A 21,339-nucleotide genomic window follows, 5' to 3' on the forward strand; every position below is an offset into this window, starting at 1 on the left:
GGTACGGGGTGTGTGGGAATTGGAGTCAATGAAGGTTAGTACTCAGGTGACAGAGCCCTCTGGTGGTGAGCGGAGGGAGCCACAGAGGCTGAATTCGTGACATTTACTATAGCGAGATATTTATTTTTAAACAACAAAAAGCATGTTGGTTGGTTATTAATTGCTCACAAATGCACTTTTTGCAATCCTTGCTATCAGTATTTGAAGTACTTTATTTAAACATCTACTTTAGCTTTTAGCAGGAAAAGGATGATGTTTCATTAATTATGTAAGTATGGAGATGCTCATTCTCTTGGAATCTGTTTTTGGTCTATAATGTATATCTGCTCTTACTTAATAAGTTACTTTTATTTTTACTTTTATTGACAGGTGAAAATGAGGATCCTGTGTCAGTTGTCTGTAAAATGCTTTTCAGAGCTCCACATTATGCAGTCCAATTTGATTCACTTTAGTAAATTTGGACAAATAGAAGAGAATAGCATTATATTATTGTTTTCTTGAGTGAAACATCAGGGGTGGCCGCAATTGCTTCTTCTGAATGAGGTCCCTGAGCTCTTATGGGGGTCTGGGACCCTGCAGCTCCCCCTCAATTCAAACACTGAATGTAATTCAGGCAATTTATAAGATATATGCCAGAGTAGTTGACAGACTCTCCCATATATTCCGTCGAGCCATCTGGTTCACGTTTTTCACTCGTTACAAATTTCTGAAATGTTGTCCAGCTAACATAATATAGCGATAGCATTAACAAATTATGGGCCTCTAGAACAAAGACATTTGTCAGGCAAGATGCAGAAAAACACACTCTTAAACGTCACACACCTGCCTGAAGCCTGTTATAGCAAATATACGATGCTCACTGCCTAGATGGATGTTTTTCAATGTGATTCACATGTTTGACTTTATTATAAACAAATTATTCAGAAGTGATCTGGTTGAATGAAGTAATTTCAGCAGGTTACATGGTTTGCTCTAGGGGTTCGTGTTGTTTTCTTCATGTATAATCCAGGTGCACACAGTATGTCATGCTGCAGGGCTCTGTGGTTTAGAGTTTAATCAGATAATACATTTGCTATTGTCCATTTCCCTTTTGATTTTGGCACAGCGCCCGTGAGCATTCATAATGTGGGTTTGCATGCTGCCAACGCAAGTAGATTTAATAAACCTTTGTGTTAGACTTCATTTCCGTCTGCATGCGCTCTATTATAGCACCAGAGGGGAGGTTTGCTTGTGTATTTGTGTACGATTTAAATCTGTTAGCACTGAAATTATATTTGATTTTGTTAATGGAAGTTGGGTAAAATGGATGTATGCAGAAGTTTCAAGTGGCTCTTAATAGATATGAAAAAACACATAAATTGAAAATGTAAGAGCTGTCTCTTATGTTTTCAATTTATGTGTTTTTCCAAAACCGAATGTTATTCAGGGTTATTATACTTTGTGAACTAAAACTAAATATATTTGTTGATAGAAATATATATATATATATATAAATATTAAATGAAAGTGTACTAATGTTGCATTGCCAGCTAACTGAAATATGTTCAGACCCTAGAAAAAAAACTCAATTAAAACAAACTGTAATAAATTAAATCGAAATAGTTTGTAGTACAAAAATAAAACAATGCAGATATTACAAAATATAACATTAAAAAGTGTATAAATCACTCGTTTGTCTAAACAAACATTGTCCAACAACGATACCAGGAAATAAAGTTACAGCAGGGGTCTGCGTCTGTCGTGCCTCCTCTGAGCCCATTGAGTTTTAACAGACCCCCTAAAGTGTGTGTGCCATGAGTTTACTGGGGGGTAATTGAGAATAAATGAAAGTCACGTGATAGAAAGCAATGCCTCCATCGTGATATGATTGGATATGACTGGTTATGATCGTCTGTGATTGGTTCATGCGATAAATCCTGCCTCCCACGTTTGAGTCAGTCTGAATCAGTTTAAATTGTTTAAATTGCTTTGAGTTAATATTTTGGAATAAATGTAAAATGCTTAAAAAACATTAACTTTATGAGATCTATACTTGGCTTAATAAATAGAATAGTTTTTTGTTTTTTTTTTCTTCCAAAAATGTGACTGGGACATGAATTAATTTTTTGATTTAAAAAAAAAAATGGCCTCCTCATATATATATATATATATATATATATATAAATTAAACTATAATTAAAATGAAAGCTGAAAATCTAAAAACCAAAATTCTAAAAATCTCTCCATCTTAAACAAAAGTATTTGGCATGTCTTGCTAAAGTTGAAAAATGAAAATGAAAATGAAAGTTGCTACTAAGCATTAAATCAGTAACTTCCTTTGTCAGACTTTGAACTCAAAGAAAAAGCACATAAGAAAGATAAATTATATACTGGACTGTTTTATGGTCATTTTTATCTCTTACATTCAGCAACCAAACAGTGAAAGAGACCTTTAACTGGTTTTAGCAGCCCAGCCCAGAAGGACTGATGCAATACGGTCGCTGGTGTTTGCTTCCTTGAGCCGGGGTGGGCCACCGCTCTTCATAGTGACTCTCTTCCCTTGTGGCAGGTCGTGTGGGCAGAACACAAGCCTCAGCGCTCTGTGTACATGCTAAACATCACTGTGGCTTGAGCCTGCAGCCTCCAACATGTCCGTAAAGAGCCAGTGCACACAGATGTGACAGCAGGCAATGAGCCAAGGCAATGTTGTCCCTGTGCGGTAAATAGACACAGGCCAGCAGCGATGGCAAATGTAAATCCTTGACTTTTCCTTGTGGTTTTTGAACCTGTTTCCAATGAACTGGACATTTCTGAACAATTATAATGGCGTTTGATGTGCGTAAGAGAAACGCTGCAGCTTTACTAGCCTGTTTAATGGTCTTTGAGAATGAAGTGTTGTGCTTTTCCTGTGAGGATTGAGGTGAATGGTGGATCAGTCGCCAGTGGTTCGACCTAAATATGGGCACACATACACAGCGTGAGTACTTAAAATGCGAACGGCCGTTGAGTGGTCTCATATTTATTCTCAATCTGCATTTCATTTCTAAAGCAATTGGAACCATGCTTGTGAGTGGACAGAAGCCCCTTTAAAAGTGGTTGCAAGCTTTGGTGGACCAGTCGGGTTGCTCTTAATCCACAATTTCTCAAAGCAAATGTAAAACAGCTGCTTTGTTTGGCCGGTAGACAGCTTGTCTCTGATCGACTCACACGAAACTGATTTGTTGAAACTAGTTTGACTCATACTCTTCTGAGTCGCACGCACACATCACGATCAATAAAGGCGAATGTCGCTGTAAACCGCAGTCGTGCTGAAGGGAACGGCATTGCGCTTCCCAAATATTGCTTCAGTTTGCAAGTATCTAAGATCTGTCATGGGTTTGTATAGTCAGTGACGGTTCTAGGTGGAACCAATAAACCTCAAGAGAATGGATTGGCCAGTAAGGTGGAATCAGAAATGAATCATCTTCATCACCGTTTAAAAAAATCATCATCTCTTAACAGCAGCCTCATTGTTTATGAAACAGTTTCTGTTAACTGTCATTCATATTTATTTGTTGTTACTGTAAATGTAGACGCTTGTCTATAGAGAAATGTCAAAATATTTATGAGGCAATGGATGAATGGCGCTAAGAGGGCTGTGTGTCGAAGGTTTGTTTCATTGGGTTTAAAGATTCTCTTCAGAGTTAAAACGAGTGTGTGTTTGTCCTCCATCTGTATATATGGACATGGCCTGACTTTGCTCTGTTTAAGTTAATAGTGCATTATTGGCCAGGAAGCCGGAATCACAGATATGGTTTTGTTTATATGAATGTATCTTGGGTTATTGGGGTATTATACTCTTCCATCGTTGTTTATCTTGTTAGTATGTTGGTTGTGTAATGTGTGTCTGTTGTCTGTCCGCCTATGTATCTGTCTGTCTATCTCTTGAAAGTTGTTCACAAAGGCATCATTTATTTGATCCAAAATACATTATAAACAGTAATATTGTGAAATATAAATTTGTTATCACATTTTAAAGGGCTTTGATTTTCTGATTTTGATTTTTGATTTGAAATCATGACCCTTTTTTCCATGATTTTTTGATGAACAGAAAGTTAAAAATTCTAAAAGTTATTAAAATATAATTTTTTTTAATTTATAGATCAACATCTTGAGACTTCAGACTTCAAAATAAACAGTTTAGAAGCAGATGTTCAGCCAATACTGCTGTCATGTGTCTATTATATTGATTTGCTTGCCACAGTTACCAGCGAACACTTAATAGTTTAGCTGTTTCTTCCTGATTTAGATTATATTATTTATAGATACTTTTCAGCACTTGTGCAATGGAAAGTGGCAGTAGTATAAGCACGTCAGCAAGTGTAAACAGCTTGAAAAAAAATAAAAAAATCACGTATTGGTATTGCAAAGTCACTTTTTGGGCAGCGTTCCTAGTCATTTAATTTATTAAGGGAAATAAAATGCTTAATTCTTTACCAAATAAAAAGATTATACAAAATACTTATTGCATTCAATACTGACATTACTTTCAGTTACAACTGCAATGGCTAGAAATATTGATAGGGTTTATTCAGTACTTCTTTCCCAAGTCTACACGCATGATTTGTACAGTACATAACAGCTCCAGATGGCTGTTTAAAATGTTATGGATACAAAAACTGATCCAACATGTTGTATTCTTACCCACCCTCTCTTTTAATTGTGGCTTCTCAAGTCCATCTGTTCTCCTTGGGGCATTAAGGATGTGTTTGAAAAATATACTGCAGTTCTGCCTAGATTTAGTATGCTGCTGCATCCGAGACCAGGACCGGTTCTACGGGGGTGCTAGAGGTTGCTAAGCACCCTCAAATGAAATTAAAAGCACCCTCAGGTAAAGCTGCAATAATGGCCAAGAAAAAAAAAAAAAAAGCTGCAATAATGGCATTTTATTGCAGATTTGGCAAACTATCCAGTGAGTTATGGTTTACGCTCTGGAGAAACCAATTTCTTTTTCAAAGTTGTTTTTGCAGCGTTGAGCAAAGTAGCCAATCACATACAGGTGCATCTCAAAAAATTAGAATATCGTGAAAAAGTTCATTTTTTCTTGTAACTTATTTCAAAAAGGGAAACTTTGATATATTTTAGATTCATTACATGTAAAGTAAAACATTTCAAAAGTTTTTTTGTTTGTTTTAACTTTGATTAGAGTTTACAGCTCATGAAAGTCAAAAATCCAGTATCTTAAAATATTAGAATATTTCCTAAGATCAAACAAAAAAAGGATTTGCAAAACAGAAAAGCTCAAGTTCTTTAAAGTATGTTCATTTATGCACTCAATACTTGGTCGAGGCTCCTTTAACACAAATTCCAGCATCAGTGAGGAATGGCATGGAAGCGATCAGCCTGTGGCACTGCTGAGGCACTATTGAGTCTTCAGCTCGTCTGGATTGTTGGATTGACTGTTTCTCATCTTTCTCTTGAAAATATCCCATACATTCCATATGGGGTTCAGGTCAGGCATGTTGGCTGGCCAATCAAGCACAGTAATATCATGGTCAGCAAAGTGGTTTTACAGTGGTTTGAGTTAATATTTTGGTTTATTCCAAAATATTAACTCAAAGCAATTTAAACAATTTAAACTGATTCAGACTGACTCAAACGTGGGAGGCAGGATTTATCGCATGAACCAATCACAGACGATCATAACCAGTCATATCCAATCATATCACGATGGAGGCATTGCTTCCTATCACGTGACTTTCATTTATTCTCAATTACCCCCCAGTAAACTCATGGAAGTGGTTTTGGCACTGTGGGCAGGTGATAAAGTCCTGCTGGAAAAGTAAATCAGCATCTCCATAAAGCTTGTCAGCAGATAGAAGCATAAAGTGCTCTAAAATCTCCTGGTAGACGGCTGCATTGACTTTGGACTTTGGAGTTATTTTTCTCCTTAGTCCAGGTAAGATGCTTCTGACGTTGTTTCTGTTTCAGATGTGGCTTGGTAGCCCTTTTCCTGAAGACGTCTGAGTGTGGTGACTCTTGATGCTCTGACTCCAGCTTCAGTTCACTCCTTGTGAAGCTCTCCCAAGTGTTTGAATCAGCTTTGCTTGACAGTATTCTCAAGCTTGCGGTCATCCCTGTTGCTTGTGCACATTTTCCTACCCAATTTCTTCCTTCCAGTCAACTTTGCATTTAATATGCTTTGATACAGCACTCCTTGAACAGCCACCCCTTTCAGTAATGACCTTCTGTGACTTACCCTCTTTGTGGAGGGTGTCAATGATCGTCTTCTGGACCACTGGCAAGTCAGAAGTGTTCCCCATTATTGTGGTTTCAAAGAACAAGAAATACCCTGAATTTATATTGTATGGATGGTCATTTATTGAAACTCAAATGTAAATATTCTAATATTTTGAGATACTTTTGACTTTCATTAGCTCTAAGTTCTAATCATCAAAATTAAAACAAAACAAAAAACTTTTGAAGTGTTTTACTTTACATGTAATGAATCTAAAATATATGAAAGTTTCACTTCATGAAATAAGTTACAAAAAAAAGTAAACTTTTTCACCATATTCTAATTTTCTGAGATGCACCTGTACATATCTGTTGATTTTATATATATATATATATATATACAGGTCAGGCATAAAATATATATATATATATAAGAAGTACCCTCAGTGATTTGATTCTGGAGCCGGGCTTGACCAAGACCAAACAAGAACCAGCACAGAAGGTGGAAGTGAAGGACTGCATGCATCTTCAGAGTGATGTAGGAGGTGGTCAGGCCTGAGCAGCATCTTGACTTGACCTCAGTAATGCAGTAATGTTCTGAACGACAGATGTTTCCCAGCATGGATGGGTGTATGTATTTGCTGGGATATACGATTCTACTTATGATCTGGCAATTGATGTAAGATGATCTTACAGGGTTTTGACTTATAACGTAATGCTGTCCCTCTATAGTGTACTAGACTATAGTATAGTGTTTTATATGAAAGTTGTACAGTACTTTTCTCTAAAATTGTTCTTTGCACTCTAGTTGTTTGACTTTTTAAGGCTTTGAACACACATCATTCAAAAAATACTACATCCTTTGTTCTTTATGTGCTAATTTATTAAATATTTGGTAACAGTTTAGTATAGGGACCAATTCTCACTATTAACCAGTTGCTTATTAGCAGGCCTATTATTAACATATTGGCTGTTTATTACTAAAAAGGACATATCCTGCATGACCATGTTCTACATCCCTAATCCTACCCAATACCTAAACTTAACAATTACCTTACTAACTATTAATCAGAAGCAAATTAGGAGTTTATAGAGGCAAATGTCACAGTTAATGGTTTGTTAATAGCAAGAATTAGACCTTAAAATAAAATGTCAAGTCAAATCACCTTTATTTATATAGCTTTTAACAATACAGATTTTGTCAAAGCACTTAACAGTATCAAATTGGAGGATAGAGTGTCAGTAATGTATAATAATAAGATTAAACACTCAATTTTCAGTTAAAGGCATTTCATTATTGTATTCAGAGATGTCAATGTCTAGCTCAGTTTAGTTAAAATAGTGTGACCGAATATTTTGTTTATTTTTATGATGCTACTAGTAAAAATAGAGTATTTCAGTTTGGTTTAACATGTTTTACCTTGTTTAAATCCTATTCCCCCCCCTAGAACTTCCCAAAGAACAAAAAAAATATATAATTGTTTTATAGTGCATGACACACAGTTATCAGTAGCTAGGCTAACCAGTTAGCCTGCTAGCTATGCTAAATATTTTTCAGCTCTTGTTTACAAAGCATCTTGGCCTCTGAGCTGGTTACCACTGAAATACAATACCTAACGTTGGCTTTAATATGAGGGTTAAGAAAAATAAGAATAATTGTTAACACTTTAGTGTAGGGACTAATTCTCACTGTTAACTTGCTAATTAGCATGCATGTTACTAACATATTGGCTGTTTATTAGTATTTATAAAGCACATATTCTGCATGACCATATTCTACATCCTTAATCCTAAACTTAACAACTACCTTACTAACTATTAATAATCAGCAAATTAGGAGTTTATTGAGGCAAATGTCATAGTTAATGGTCTGTTAATAGCAAGAATCGGACCTTAAAATAAAGCGTGACCGAATATTTATCTATAATTCTTTTTGTTGTGTGGGGTTCAGTGCCCTGCTGTTACAACATTTAGCATTTGCATCCCACAAATCAGTGCCAGTCCAATAATAAGACTAGATTTGTTATAAATACAGTGTTTCTTGCATTGCCAAGCAAGTATGCGTGTTAGCAATAAGCAAAATCATTACAAACCAATATGATTTTGATTCATCTATTGTTATGGTTTATTCTCCTTAGTCTTGAATCGAAAGGCTGTATTCTTAATCCCCAAACCGCAAGTTTATTATCACAAAATAGTAATAGCAGGATCTCTACGCTGCCTGTCGTCATCCGTTCTCGGATCCCTAGAGTTTATTGATTGTTACTTCAAAATCGCGTAACCACTACTGAACATCTAGCACAGTGTTCACAAATAAAAGTTCAGTCCTTGCCGCCATCCAGACTTTCATCCCAAAGAACTGTGGTTTTCAGTGTTTTTCTAATTTCTCTTAAAAAATAATTGGCCCTCATTATAACAGATACAGCACAGTGTTGTAACCATAAGTCGTATGTAAAAAAGGAGTGAAATTCAAAGCTAATGCGACTGTTTTGTGTGTGTGCCGTAGCGTCACCCTGTCTGGGCATCGGATGTGAAGCCGATCAGAGGCACGAGCCCCCAGACGCCCAGACGTGCTCTGCAACTCCAGGACTCGCTTTTCTCCAAAGAACTGGAGAACATGGGCAAACATCTTGCTGGTAGGTTTTTAACACACAGACACCCACACGCATATAAAACAGGCCACCTTTCCATTACAACCTGACACTGTCAAAGGCCACACATGTGAAAGTCTGCCTGTGAACACAGGGATGAAGGTGTCTGATTGGCTAATTAAGAGCTGATCCACCTATTAAAATATGTTGTGAAAAACGGTGACCATCTTTGATTCATTTAATAATGCCACCACCGCACTAGCTTGTTATCGTCGCTGTGAAGTGACAAATCTCTGTCTGTAGATGATCAAACTCAGCTGATGGTTTGATCTCGCAGACCTTTGTTAGACGTTTTGTGTGTGTGTGCAACGTTCATTTCGTTTGGTAACAGCTTGAAAGCATTGGGCAAAACCAAAGGCACAAACAGCATAAAGCATTCCAACATGTGGCCCACAGTTGTTTGTTTACGCATGTACTGCTTTTTATTTCAGTTCGCTTTCACACACTGAATATATTTGAAACACATTAAGTATTTAAGAAGGGCACTTTCAGTAAGTCATCAGGGCAACAGCTGTGTGTATGTGTGTGTGGATGTGGGAGGTTGACATTTAAACACAAAAAGTTAACAACCTCAGAAAAGTAGACACGGATATGTAGCTTTTGCACGCATACTTAATTAATCAGAAAACACTATAATTGTTGTTGATGTTTCATATATATATGAATCATCAACAATAATGGTAGTGTTTTCTGATTAGTTAAGTATGCGTGCAAAGGCTACATATTCGTTTCTGTCTGTCTGTAAATAGATGACAGAAATAACATTAATATTTAAAAATATAAATATTAATATTAAAGAATTTTTTAATATTAAAGAACATATTTACACACACACGCGCACACACACAATTAATTAAATTAATTCAATGACATAAAAATATAATTTTTTAATTAAAAGGCATATATTTAACTGACTTGTTTAAAAGCTGTACCTTGAAACTTTTATATAGTGATGGATCAAATATTTTATAAAAATTTGAAATTATCAAAAATATCTAAATTTCCAATTATTAATAAATGATTCAGATTTAATAAAAAATTTTGTTGAAGCCATACACCCCCCCCCACACACACATTTAATATATATATATATTAAAAATGTAATTAACTGACTAAATTAAAAAATATATACGTTCCTTTAATAATAACAACCATTAAAAAAAATTTCAGGCCTATATTCATTGTATTAATACATGCATTGGAGTTTGTAATTGTAGTGCAACGGTACAACAATTAGGCTACTTTGAATTGCCTGTTGTAATGAAAACAAATAAAAACTTAATTCTCACATTTCTCACTATAAACATTAAAGGGCAACATGAACGTGCGTGTGGGAAATGTTTATCTATTTGTATCAAATTGTTATTCCATGACTCAGTCAGTGGGAAGCTTATTCTGACATAATTTTTGCGGGAAAAGTCATCCCTGCTATCAGATGGCATTGATTTAAAGCCGTTTGTCTGTTGAGTTATATCTGAACAGAGCCATCCCCAAAGGACCAGGCATTCGCCTCATTCAACAGCCTAATTTACCCCTTTCATGCTTTTATTAGCTGTTAATGTTCTCCGTGTTGAAAGCCAGGCTTCTTCTTTTATCTCATTATTACCACAATTATGTGGTCAACTAAATCCTCAAGACTCCTTTTAATTTACGATCAGGCTGCGTTGTTTTTGTTTTAGGAATTTAAGAGCTTGATATTTGACTTGTGCCCAAAGGACAATGTTATTGCCTGTTTTTTAATGGCAGAGAAAAGCTTTCCGCCACTTTTGGATAAATAAAGCATCACTTTCAGCTAGCTGGAATTCCTCAGATCTCTCTCTTTCTCTTCCTGAGCGAGATGAACGTTTTGAACATGTAGATATGTAGGGAGAAAGTCGGGAATAAATCATGTTGCATATGTTCTAAATGATGGGTTTGCGTGCTTGAGGATTGTAGCCTTGTGGGAAGCGCATTTGCTTTTTTTGATCACGAAATTCTTATAATAGATTAGATGCGCTGCTTCTTGTTAACTCTCTTAAGTCACCCCTCCTTCTCTTTGCTTCTTTTTTTTTAGTCTTAGGGCCACTATATATGCTATCGTCCTTCGTCACTACAGTAGCTTCAGTAACACTTTATTTTAAGGACCAGTTTTCACAATTAAAGGAATAGTTCACCCAAAGCTGAAAATTTTGTCATCATTTACTCACCCTCATGTCATTCCAAACCTGTATGAGTTTATGTTGAACACAAAATTAGATATTTTGAAGAACCAATCAGTTGTCAACCATCAGCTGTTTGATTACCAGCATTCTTCAAAATGTCTTCATGTTCAACATAAAAGAAACTCATACAGGTTAATAAAGACATGAGGGTGAGTAAATGATGACGAATTTTCACTTCTGGGTGAACTATCTCTTTAACTATAGTTGCTTATTAGCATGCATATTACTATCTTCCATTTGTGATGAATGATTGTTTATGTGTGTGTGGTGTTTGCAGTGAACATAATTGTGGCTCCTGGGTTCTCAGCCTCCAGCATCGACTCATTAGGACCCGTGAGCTCAACTGCAAACTCTTCTAAATTTCATGTGGGAAATTTTAAACACAGACACAAGAAGACATTTTTTATTCCTGTCTTTATTTGGTAGGGTTTGCCATCATCCCAAATGATTGATGTCTGTGTAATAATTTCACAGCAAATCCTTTCCGTCACATATGTGTTTAGGTAAGAAATCACTGGAATAAGTTCCTGTATGCTGTTTAAATGGGACGACGGGGGTTTGAAATGACTTCTGATTGACTACAGACAAAACACTCTAATTATGCATTCACACAATTAACTGTATCATATATCACAACAATCTGGAATTAGTTCCGTAAAGGGAAGTAATTACAAGAGCTGTGTTATGCAAAATGAGAATTTGCTCTATTACATTAGTAATCTGGACAACGCGCATGTGTTTCATATTGAAAAGTATCATGACGTTTCTCTGGAGAAAGTTTGCTTACAAGTCAAGTAGTCAAGGTTTCTGAAACACAAATCAAACTTGTTCATTGTTCAAACTATTTATAATATGTCACATGTTGTTTCCTCTGAATTCTCAGTTCCTCTCAGACTGAACACTGGTTGACGCGTCCAGATGTTCCATTTAAAAATGTGCAACAGACTTGCATAAACAAAAATATTTGACTTGCTACCAAGCAAACAAATATATTGACATGAAGCAGGCTGTATTAAACCGCTCTTGTACTCACACAAAGTAAACATGCCATCCAATTTACACTTTACAGCTGACAATAAATACTGCTGCCATGACTGTTAAAAGACCTCAGCAAAACTTCAGGAAATTGTTTTGGTGGTTTGTTAATGGGAATCTATCAGTGGTGAGTCAATACTCCACATCAATACACTGATGAGTTTTAAGGCTGTCAGTGTGTTGAATCAGAAGACATGCAGAAAAACTGAGTGTGCATCAATTTCTGGGAATAACAAATATATATATATATATATATATATATATATATATATATATATATATATATATATATATATACATATATATATATATATATATATATATATACATACATATATATACACACATATTATTAATTATTGTAGACATAGATTTATAGCTGAGCATACAAAAGTCAAACATACTTGGCTAAAATGTCCACTCTTTCTCATATGCATAATATAACTGTATGCCATAAAAAGTAACTAATTGCATTACTTAGTTACCTTTAATGCAAAGTAATGCATTATGTTAGTTTTGCATTACTTTTTGTCACCTGAGCTGGGCTTGCTTGTTTATTTTTAATAACTAAAAACCCCAAAAGTTGTATTTTTGGCAACTGTAAAGGCCTTTTCACATCAAAAGTGAATTTAATAAGCCTCCGGCTGAAGGAACCGGAGTTGCCTCTGAACCTCACTCCTAGTTTCTCTCAACACAGGAACAGGAGAGGTGTCTGGCATCACTTATTTAAAAAAGTAACTCAGAAATGTATTGTAAATTTAAAAATAGCGTGTTACTTTACTAGTTACTTGAAAAAAGTAATCTGATTACGTAACTCACGTTACCCCAACACTGGTCATGTCCCACATAACCTATGACCGAAATGTTTACAAGCCATAACTGTTATTGTCCCCTAGATGGTGATTCTTTGCTTTTATTGTCTTGATTTCTTCAGAGGTGGAGAAGGACTTGGCCAAGTTGGCAGAGCAAGGGAAGCTGAACCGAAGTCCAAACAGCCCTCATAGGAGTTTGCTTTTAACCCCCCTCTTCCACACCGCTCTGCCTGTGCTCGGACAGACGTCCAGACCACAGTCTCCCAGCAGCCTTTCCACAAAGACCACAGGCCTGCCACTTCACAACACCAAACCCACAAGCCTAGTCATGGGCCGGACATCTCCCAGCAACCCCAGCAGCCGTGCCCAGACCCCTAGTGGAGCACGGACGCCCAGCAGACCTTTGACACCCAATAGTCTCATGATGCACTCGTTGACTGCCGGAAGCCACGGGAACAAAGAACGAGTATACGGGCGCTCTAGAAGCAGACCAGTCACGCCGACGGGACAGATAACCAGACCGATCCTCACACCCCCAGGCCTGAGCACGACAGATTTATACGGAGGACTGTGGAGCACATTGACAGAGGTACACATTAACACACCCACATACACATATAATTACATCAACATTATTATATATAATATTTTTTTAATTATGTTTGATAAAAAAACTGTAAAAAGTCATATTGTAAAATGTTATTACAATTTAAAATAACATTTTAATATTATATATAAAATGTGTATATAAATAATATTATAAAATTATGTTTTTTTTATTTCAGTTTCTATTATCAGTATTGACAATGATTGTGCTGCTTAAGTGTGGAAACCATGATACAGTGCCTATTTAAAAAAAAAAAATTATCTTTGAAGAACTGTTTATCTAAATTAGAATTGTTAGCAACATTATGAATATCTTTACTGCCATTTACTGCCTTTTTATCAATTAATGCATCCTTGCTGAATAAAAGAATGAATTTCTTTATTAAGAATCACAGTAAAATGATGCATTATATATTTAACATCAAACTTTTTTATTTATACATATATATTTTATGTTATTAAAAATATATTAAATATATAAAACTGTTCTCACTAAGTCTAAATGGAAATATTTGTCAATCTCAGAAATAATTTTGGACGGCTGAACAATTACATTAAACACACACACACACACACACACACACACACAGAAATATGCAATACAATATTTGAACCACTCAAAATTGGTCATAAAAGCCCTTTAATCTAACTAGCCTCCTACTGCTTGGAAACTAAGGTCCCATTTTATGCATGCCTTGAGAAAAAAATAAAGCTCACATTTAATAACCCTGTAAACCTCAAGGTCAATGGGTTTAGAATCACACACGCTCACTGTTATTGTACTGGTTAGTTTGTAAAAGCTGTCTAATGTTCTATTGTCCATGTGTGGCTATGGCCTATTCATCTCATGCTCTATTGAGATTAAGCAATATAATATAAAAGGATCCACAGAAAACTAAAGAACAGATTTACACCCTTGGTATAAAAAAGAAAGGAGTCTGGTATTTCTGGGTTTCCGCTCTCTTTCTCTTTTATTTTTTGGTATTAGGGTTTGTTAATAAATCCAAAGCTCCTTTTGAGGTATTTTATAGCCACAAACAGGAATCATAGTTAGTTTATATTCTTATGACTGATGCGATTATGAAAACATAAATGCATTGATCATGTTCTGATTGCACCCACAGCTGTTATAGTACTTCAGCTCTTGAATATGAAAAAGAAATATGCACCTTTACATCTCATTCGGTTCAGAATGAGATCTACAGGAAGAGATCAGATGATTTGTCCTTCTCTTCTGTTTTCATATTTAGCACTGAAATGCGGCGTAGATGTATGAACGCTTCCTGTCTGGCCTGTACCAGCGATACCTTTAACGCTGAAAAATAAGAACACATAAAAGTCTTTAGAAGCGAACAGGGGGCAATTTATTTATTAGAGGTTGGCTTAGAGGATTCGACCCAGAGGTGTACTTATTTCAAAAGAAAATAAAAACATCTGTAGAACGAATGGGCCTGACATGCACATTCACCGGCCCTCTACATCTTGGGTTTCCAGTTCACAGGGGATTTTGTTGCTTTTCAAATCGCCACCTTTCTGCAGAGTTGTCACTAATTCATCATTACACTACCTGAATATGGAAGTAAATTATGTCCTTTAAGGACTCAAAATTGGAGTTTTGTGGTATTTAGTTGATAGTGTGTTAGCTGTAAGGCTATATGTATACGGTATATGCTAGTGTACTCTTACAAACCTGCTGTTTAAACCATCTTAAGTTGGTTTTAGCTGGTTCAAGCTGGAGTCAAGCTAGGTGGCCAGTACCCACGACACTTTAAAACCAGCCAAAAGACCAGTCTGGCTACGTAGTGATACAAGCAAGCTTAGGCTTAGGCTTTAACAAGGCTCTGAAAGCATTTGGACACTTTTGGACAATTAAATTCAGGCCAAAAAAATGAATGAATTTAATTACATTTTATAACAAAGTATCAAACCGAGTTGTCATTGTTATGATGTATTTCTCTGTTCCAATCATATGTGTTACTAGGATGAGTTTTATAAGCAGTTGCAGGCGGTCAGGAAGCCCTGGCGCATCCCCAGTGAGACGGAGAGTGACTGTCTGGAACCACCTGAGCAGGACAAGTGTGAGTATTACATCTCAGACCCCGTCCCGTACACTGACAGATCATGACATCAAGATTTGAGGGGCAAATTCACTAAACCACTTTGGTGCAAAACGCATTTTGGTGCAAAAACCACCCACAATCCAGTTTAAACAATCTATAAATGCAGCAAAAAGCAACTGTCATTCTTTACAGTGCAGACACACCTCCTTTCTATTTAAATCTGGCTTTTGTGGGCGTTTATGTGATTACTTAATTTGCATAAAGGCTTTATAACTCTAACTATAATGAAATCTGTATTAACGTCCACATTAGCACACAATAATTTTATGCTTATTATAAGCACATGCAGCAATTTTGTCATCTACTTAAAAGCTCAAGTGGATTCTGATTGGCTGCCAATGAAGTTGAGTCATTATCATTGTAGTTGTGGCTCAGACTTCACTCTTCTTTTAGAGTTAGAACGATTATTGTTACAGTTTTAAAATTTGTTTTAATTCTGAGAATAGGAATGTTCACACCACAACTATAACAATAGCGACACAGAAGAATTAAATTGATAGAATCCCTTTTCAAAACATTTTTTTCCAGCTGATGAATGATAAAAACATTAACAGCCAATCAGAATCCAGTTTAAAGAGCTTGAACATTTAAAGCGGCAGATAACAAAACTGCACGCATTTATAATAAACAGAATGTTATCATGTGTTGGTGTGATCATTATTGGTGAGAATGGGCCTTAAATGTACAGTTTCATTTTCAACATAAAAAAATTTACTTTGGAGTTATCGTATTACTATATTTGTCTGTTTAAAAGATCTTTACAAATGATACACAGATTGAATCAAATGGTAATTCTTATGAATATAGTGAATATCTCTCTACAGTGGCATTATGGTTTAAATTCTGTAGAGGCCTATTAATGATGATATCTGAGCTCTTGTCCCTTGGAAATAAATGAGTCAGGTTGAGGGAGCCGGTTCCAAGCAGCACTTTTACAGCTTCCCTTAGTCTCCACATACGCAAGACTGCAGCATGTGTGGCTTTGAGGTTGAAAAACATCGGACACTTTAATTATGTTGGTATGGTCTCATGAACATATCTTAGATCTCCAGTGCATGTCTGAAAGATTTAAGCATGCTTGGAGTCATTAGAGGATTATTATTTGTCCAAATCACGGTCCGTCATTGCTAATAAATACCTCTGGCCTCATTTTTCACTCTTTGAACGTGACATGGCCAGAATCTCCATGTCCCTCATGAGCCATTAGTCTGTTAATGACCTCAATATTGTTGCATATCAAAACTCAAGCCCTGAGAGAGTGTCTTTGAGTTCATGGATTAAGTAAGAGTGATTGTGATTTTTATCAGAATGAAGACAATTGTCTGTGATGACAATTTGCTTTTTCATAATAACAAAATGCCAGATGCAAAACAAAATGCTAAGTTCTGAGAAAATCTTACTGTGGATTCTGTATCTTTTTCGACTGAAACTCAGAAGCACTTTTAGGCAAATATTTGCTATAGATCTGGTATAATATTTCTTTGGTAAACAAATGATTTCGACATGTTTGGAGCACACAATCGCACTGCCAAAGAAACGTCCAAAGATTTCTAGACAAGCAAAATATTATACAAACAATCCAAGCCCTGCTATCAAATGAAATGTAACTACACATGACAGGCTCCATTTTGCCAAAAACATATCTTGCATAAAATAAGTATATTGTGCTAACAGCCTCTACAGGCGTGCTTGCTGGAACTGTCATGCCAGCCCAGTTATTTAAAGGAACATGAGGCACAGTCTGTTAGTGAGAACGCCTGGCACTGCCAGCCGCAGGACGTGACAAAATGCCATTTGGCATTCTGAACATTTGCTGATTGGCTGCCACAGTTAATGTTGACGCTGTCTGTTGGAGTTTAGCCTGTGCCAACACAGGTTTCTGAATAGACATCAAGTGCGTGGCAAAGAACAAGTTCCATAACAATTTCCTGTTATTGCAGAAACGCCCACAATGGGGTAACCACTGCTCCATTCATTTTGAATTTCATGCCTTTAATATAACGACTCCCTTTCCTAACGTGAACTGATAACTCTGGCTTATGATCTGTAGGGAAGTTTGATTTCTCAAATGTAATATTTTAGTAGTTTGATGTTAGAATAAAAATGTTTGTATATTTTACTATGACTGATCGGCAGGACCGCACAGAATCTCCATGTAGAAATCCACAGAACTGGAAGACCCGTTATCCACAACCTCCGCTATTAGTGTATTCATTTATTGTATATTTGGTATGTTTTCAGCTGCCAGTACAAATAAGCATAGCTCTTATTGTAAGTTTTATACCATGTTTAAATCGGTTCTGAATATGCCAAAATCAACACAAAATGACTGTAAACCTAATTTGAAAATTTAGTTTTAGCTTACCCTGCTGTTTAAAAGTTTGGGCCCAGTAAGCTTGTGTGTTTGCTTGTGTATTTATTTATTTATAAGAATAAATACTTTTATTCAGCAAGGACACATTACAATTTTTAAAAGTGACTTTTACATTGTTACAAAAGATGTCTACTTCAAATAAATGCTGTTCTTATGATATTTCTATTAATCAAAGTTTTGTTACTGTTTCCACAAAAATATTAACTGTTTTCAGTATTATCATTAATAATAAATCTTTCTTAAGCACCAAATCTGCATATCAGAATGATTTCTGAAGGATCATATGACACTGAAGACAGAATAATTCTGTAATATCCTTCACAGGAATAAATAGTTTTTCAAAATATATTATAATACATAACAGCTGATTTTCATTTGTAATAATATTTCACAGTGTTACAGTTTTTACTGTGTTTAATTAAATAAATGCAGCTTTGTTAAGCATAAAAGACTTCTTGCAAAATCTTGCCTGCCTCAAACTTTTTGCTGATTTTCAATGTGGTTTTTAGGTTTCGGTTTTAGGTGTCTCATTGTATTATATTGAATTATATGTTTGAAAATTCTCAGCATGGGACCATTTACAAGTTTCTCTTCTGTATTTTGGCAATTTTTAGGTAATCCAAGTGGAGTGAGAGATGCCAGCAAGAGATCGGTGTTCTCAGGTAAACATTCCAACACATCAGTCCATCATGCTCACAGACGGCCAACTAATTGCCTGTGAATGAATCTTATGAATCTTACCCTCTAAAAAAAGTCTGAAAGAAGATTTAAGTCGTAGTCTTGCCGTATGAATTCTCATGAAGTGAAGTGATGAAGTGAAGTGACATACTGCCAAGTATGGTGACCCATACTCGGAATTCGTGCTCTGCATTTAACCCATCCATCGTGCACACACACAGCAGTGAACACACACACACACCGTGAACACACACCCGGAGCAGTGGGAAGCCATTTATGCTGCGGTGCCCGGGGAGCAGTTTGGGGTTCGGTGCCTTGCTCAAGGGCACCTCATTCGTGTTATTGAGGGTGGAGAGAGCGCTGAACATTCACTCCCCCCACCAACAATCCCTGCCGGCCCGAGACTCGAACCCGCAACCTTTGGATTACGAGTCCGACTCTCTAACCATTAGGCCACGACTTCCCCAAACCAAAATAAAAATTAGAGACATTCAGTTAAAATGATGATGATGGTTTTTTGATAGAGTTTAGCATTGCTTCACATTAAGATCATCAAAATTAAAGTGACTCAGGCCTCATTGACTGACATAAATATATAGCACCCACAATGTACTGTGAGATCACTTTTATAGCAGTCTGACACTACATGAGGTCCCAGTGTTTTGGAAAGAGGCCGTCCGATGTTCGTTCTGTTGACTTAGCTGGGTGCCACTCGAGCATGTGGCAGCTGAGAGTCACGGTAATGACGAAAGTGTCTCCTCTGTGGTTTGACTCCTCGTGCCCAGCCGAGGTTTTACAGTTGAAGAGGGCAGACAAGCCTGTATAGTCACATGCAGCCAGTTAAGCTTTGTGGTGGAACTGGGCTAACCAACCAAAAGCTGGGTGCCGATTTCTCTGACCTCATCCGTACACACGCCTGTGAATGTGCAGCATGACATGGATCAGCTCATTTTTCCATTCTCACATTTATCTTTGACATGTTCAAATATTAAAGGCTGTTTTTATGGTAATTACTGAGGTTGTTATGATTATTAGTGGTCATATGGAGCTGACATCTGTCTCCAGGCAACTGATGTTTTTGTCTTTGCTTTCTACAGGCTTGTAACGGTGTGTACGCCAAAAACAGAGCCAATCAAACATTTATGCAATTTAAAGGGGCATTTGAATATTGTGAGTCAAAGCAAGAGACTCTTATTTTTTTAATTTTGACCAGAAGAAAGATTGTGTACTTTTTTCCACAGAGGCCAATATTTCTTAGAAATGAAAATATGTTACAATTTGAAGTTCTAGAATGTATTGTGTTTATCATAAAAAGATAAGCCTGCACTTGAACTTTTATGTCTGTCAGCATGCTTAGTTGTCTGTTCATGAGATTATTTATTGCTGCCTTGCATTAATAAACACAATTTATCACATAATGTGCCAAATCAATGGTTGATAAATTTTTGATCATTCTTTTCAATAACAATCAACAAAAGTGGACATTTTATGACATTTGCAGAGAATGTTAGAAATGTATGTATAATGTTGGACATGCACAGCACTGCCCCTGCTGACCTCAGCATGACACTCTCTCATCCCAACATCATTATGTGTCTACACCTGGAGACGACACATTTCTATGGAACTTAATTTGACTTTTATACCCACAGAAATATATGTAGCCTGTTATATCCTTGTATAATGCCAAATAAAAGAGATTTGTATAAAATTAAATTTTTCTGCATTTGTAAAGGTTTTCATGTTTATCGCTATTTGGCTAACCAGAATCAAGTCTTCCAGAGAGCCATGTAATATGGTATTTTCCTAACAGTGCCCGTTTACCATTTTTTGCATCACTGTTCCAGAAAAAAAATTCTTATTCATTTTCCTATGTGGATTTTTCAAAAGAGTATATGACTTGAATCACAACATCACAAACTTGGAGTTAAAACAAAATGTATTTGAAAATCGGATGAAAAGACAAAAGAATAAGATTGTGTACTTTAACGGCTTTAGTAAGGGAAAGAACTACAGTCCCATAAAGCACTGAGGATGACATAATCAAATGAAAAACACCAGATGAATATAAAACTTTTGATTTCTTTGAATATACAGTGGAGATCAAAATTACAGTACAATCTATAAATACTTGATTTTACCGAAATATTGTTAATCTTCATCACTCAAAATGACACTTCCTCTTCCTCTTTTCACTAACTTCTTTACACACTTTGGGTTCAGTCTTCCCCAGTTTGACACCGAACCAATAGTTTCCCATTGGACTCAAGTAAATTAAACTTGCTCTCATCACTAAAGTGAATTTTGGACCAGTTCTCCTCTGTCCACACAACATGCTCCTCAGCAAAGGTGAGCTTGGTCTTTTTATTCTTTCTGCTGATGAGAGACGCACAGCAGAGTGCGTTTTCATTCCGAATTCTCTTAAACATGCTGAGACAGATCCTTACCTTGTTCTTTGCTGAACTGGTGAGTAATTCCAGCTGCAGTGATGAACCGATGCTCTGAATTATCCTGTCTTCTTGTGCATTTGTCTTATGTGGACAACTAGCCGTTTTGGGGGACTTGAATGAATTAGTGTCATTGTAAACCTGCAATATTTGAGAAATCACAGATTTGGAAGACCAACTTCTCATGCAGTGGCTGAAAGGGTCATCCCTTTGGTCTTCA

General features: G+C 36.3%; 1 protein-coding gene across 1 annotated transcript in view; it reads left to right on the plus strand.

The window, feature by feature from the left end:
- Positions 1-15,625, plus strand: part of LOC306865021 (uncharacterized protein C8orf34 homolog) — a gene marked incomplete at both ends in the record, with an annotated part of 85,873 nt that extends 70,248 nt beyond the window's left edge. Inside the window, 3 exons of the mRNA XM_079409349.1 lie at positions 8,702-8,831; positions 13,017-13,483; positions 15,482-15,625. Coding sequence (XP_079265475.1) covers positions 8,702-8,831; positions 13,017-13,483; positions 15,482-15,625 — 741 coding nt within the window. The remainder of the gene's footprint in view (positions 1-8,701; positions 8,832-13,016; positions 13,484-15,481) is intronic.
- Positions 15,626-21,339: the final 5,714 nt, after the last annotated feature.

Source organism: Barbus barbus (genome assembly GCF_936440315.1).
Source record: "Barbus barbus genome assembly, chromosome: 46".
In the NCBI taxonomy this organism is placed as follows: Eukaryota; Metazoa; Chordata; class Actinopteri; order Cypriniformes; family Cyprinidae; genus Barbus; species Barbus barbus.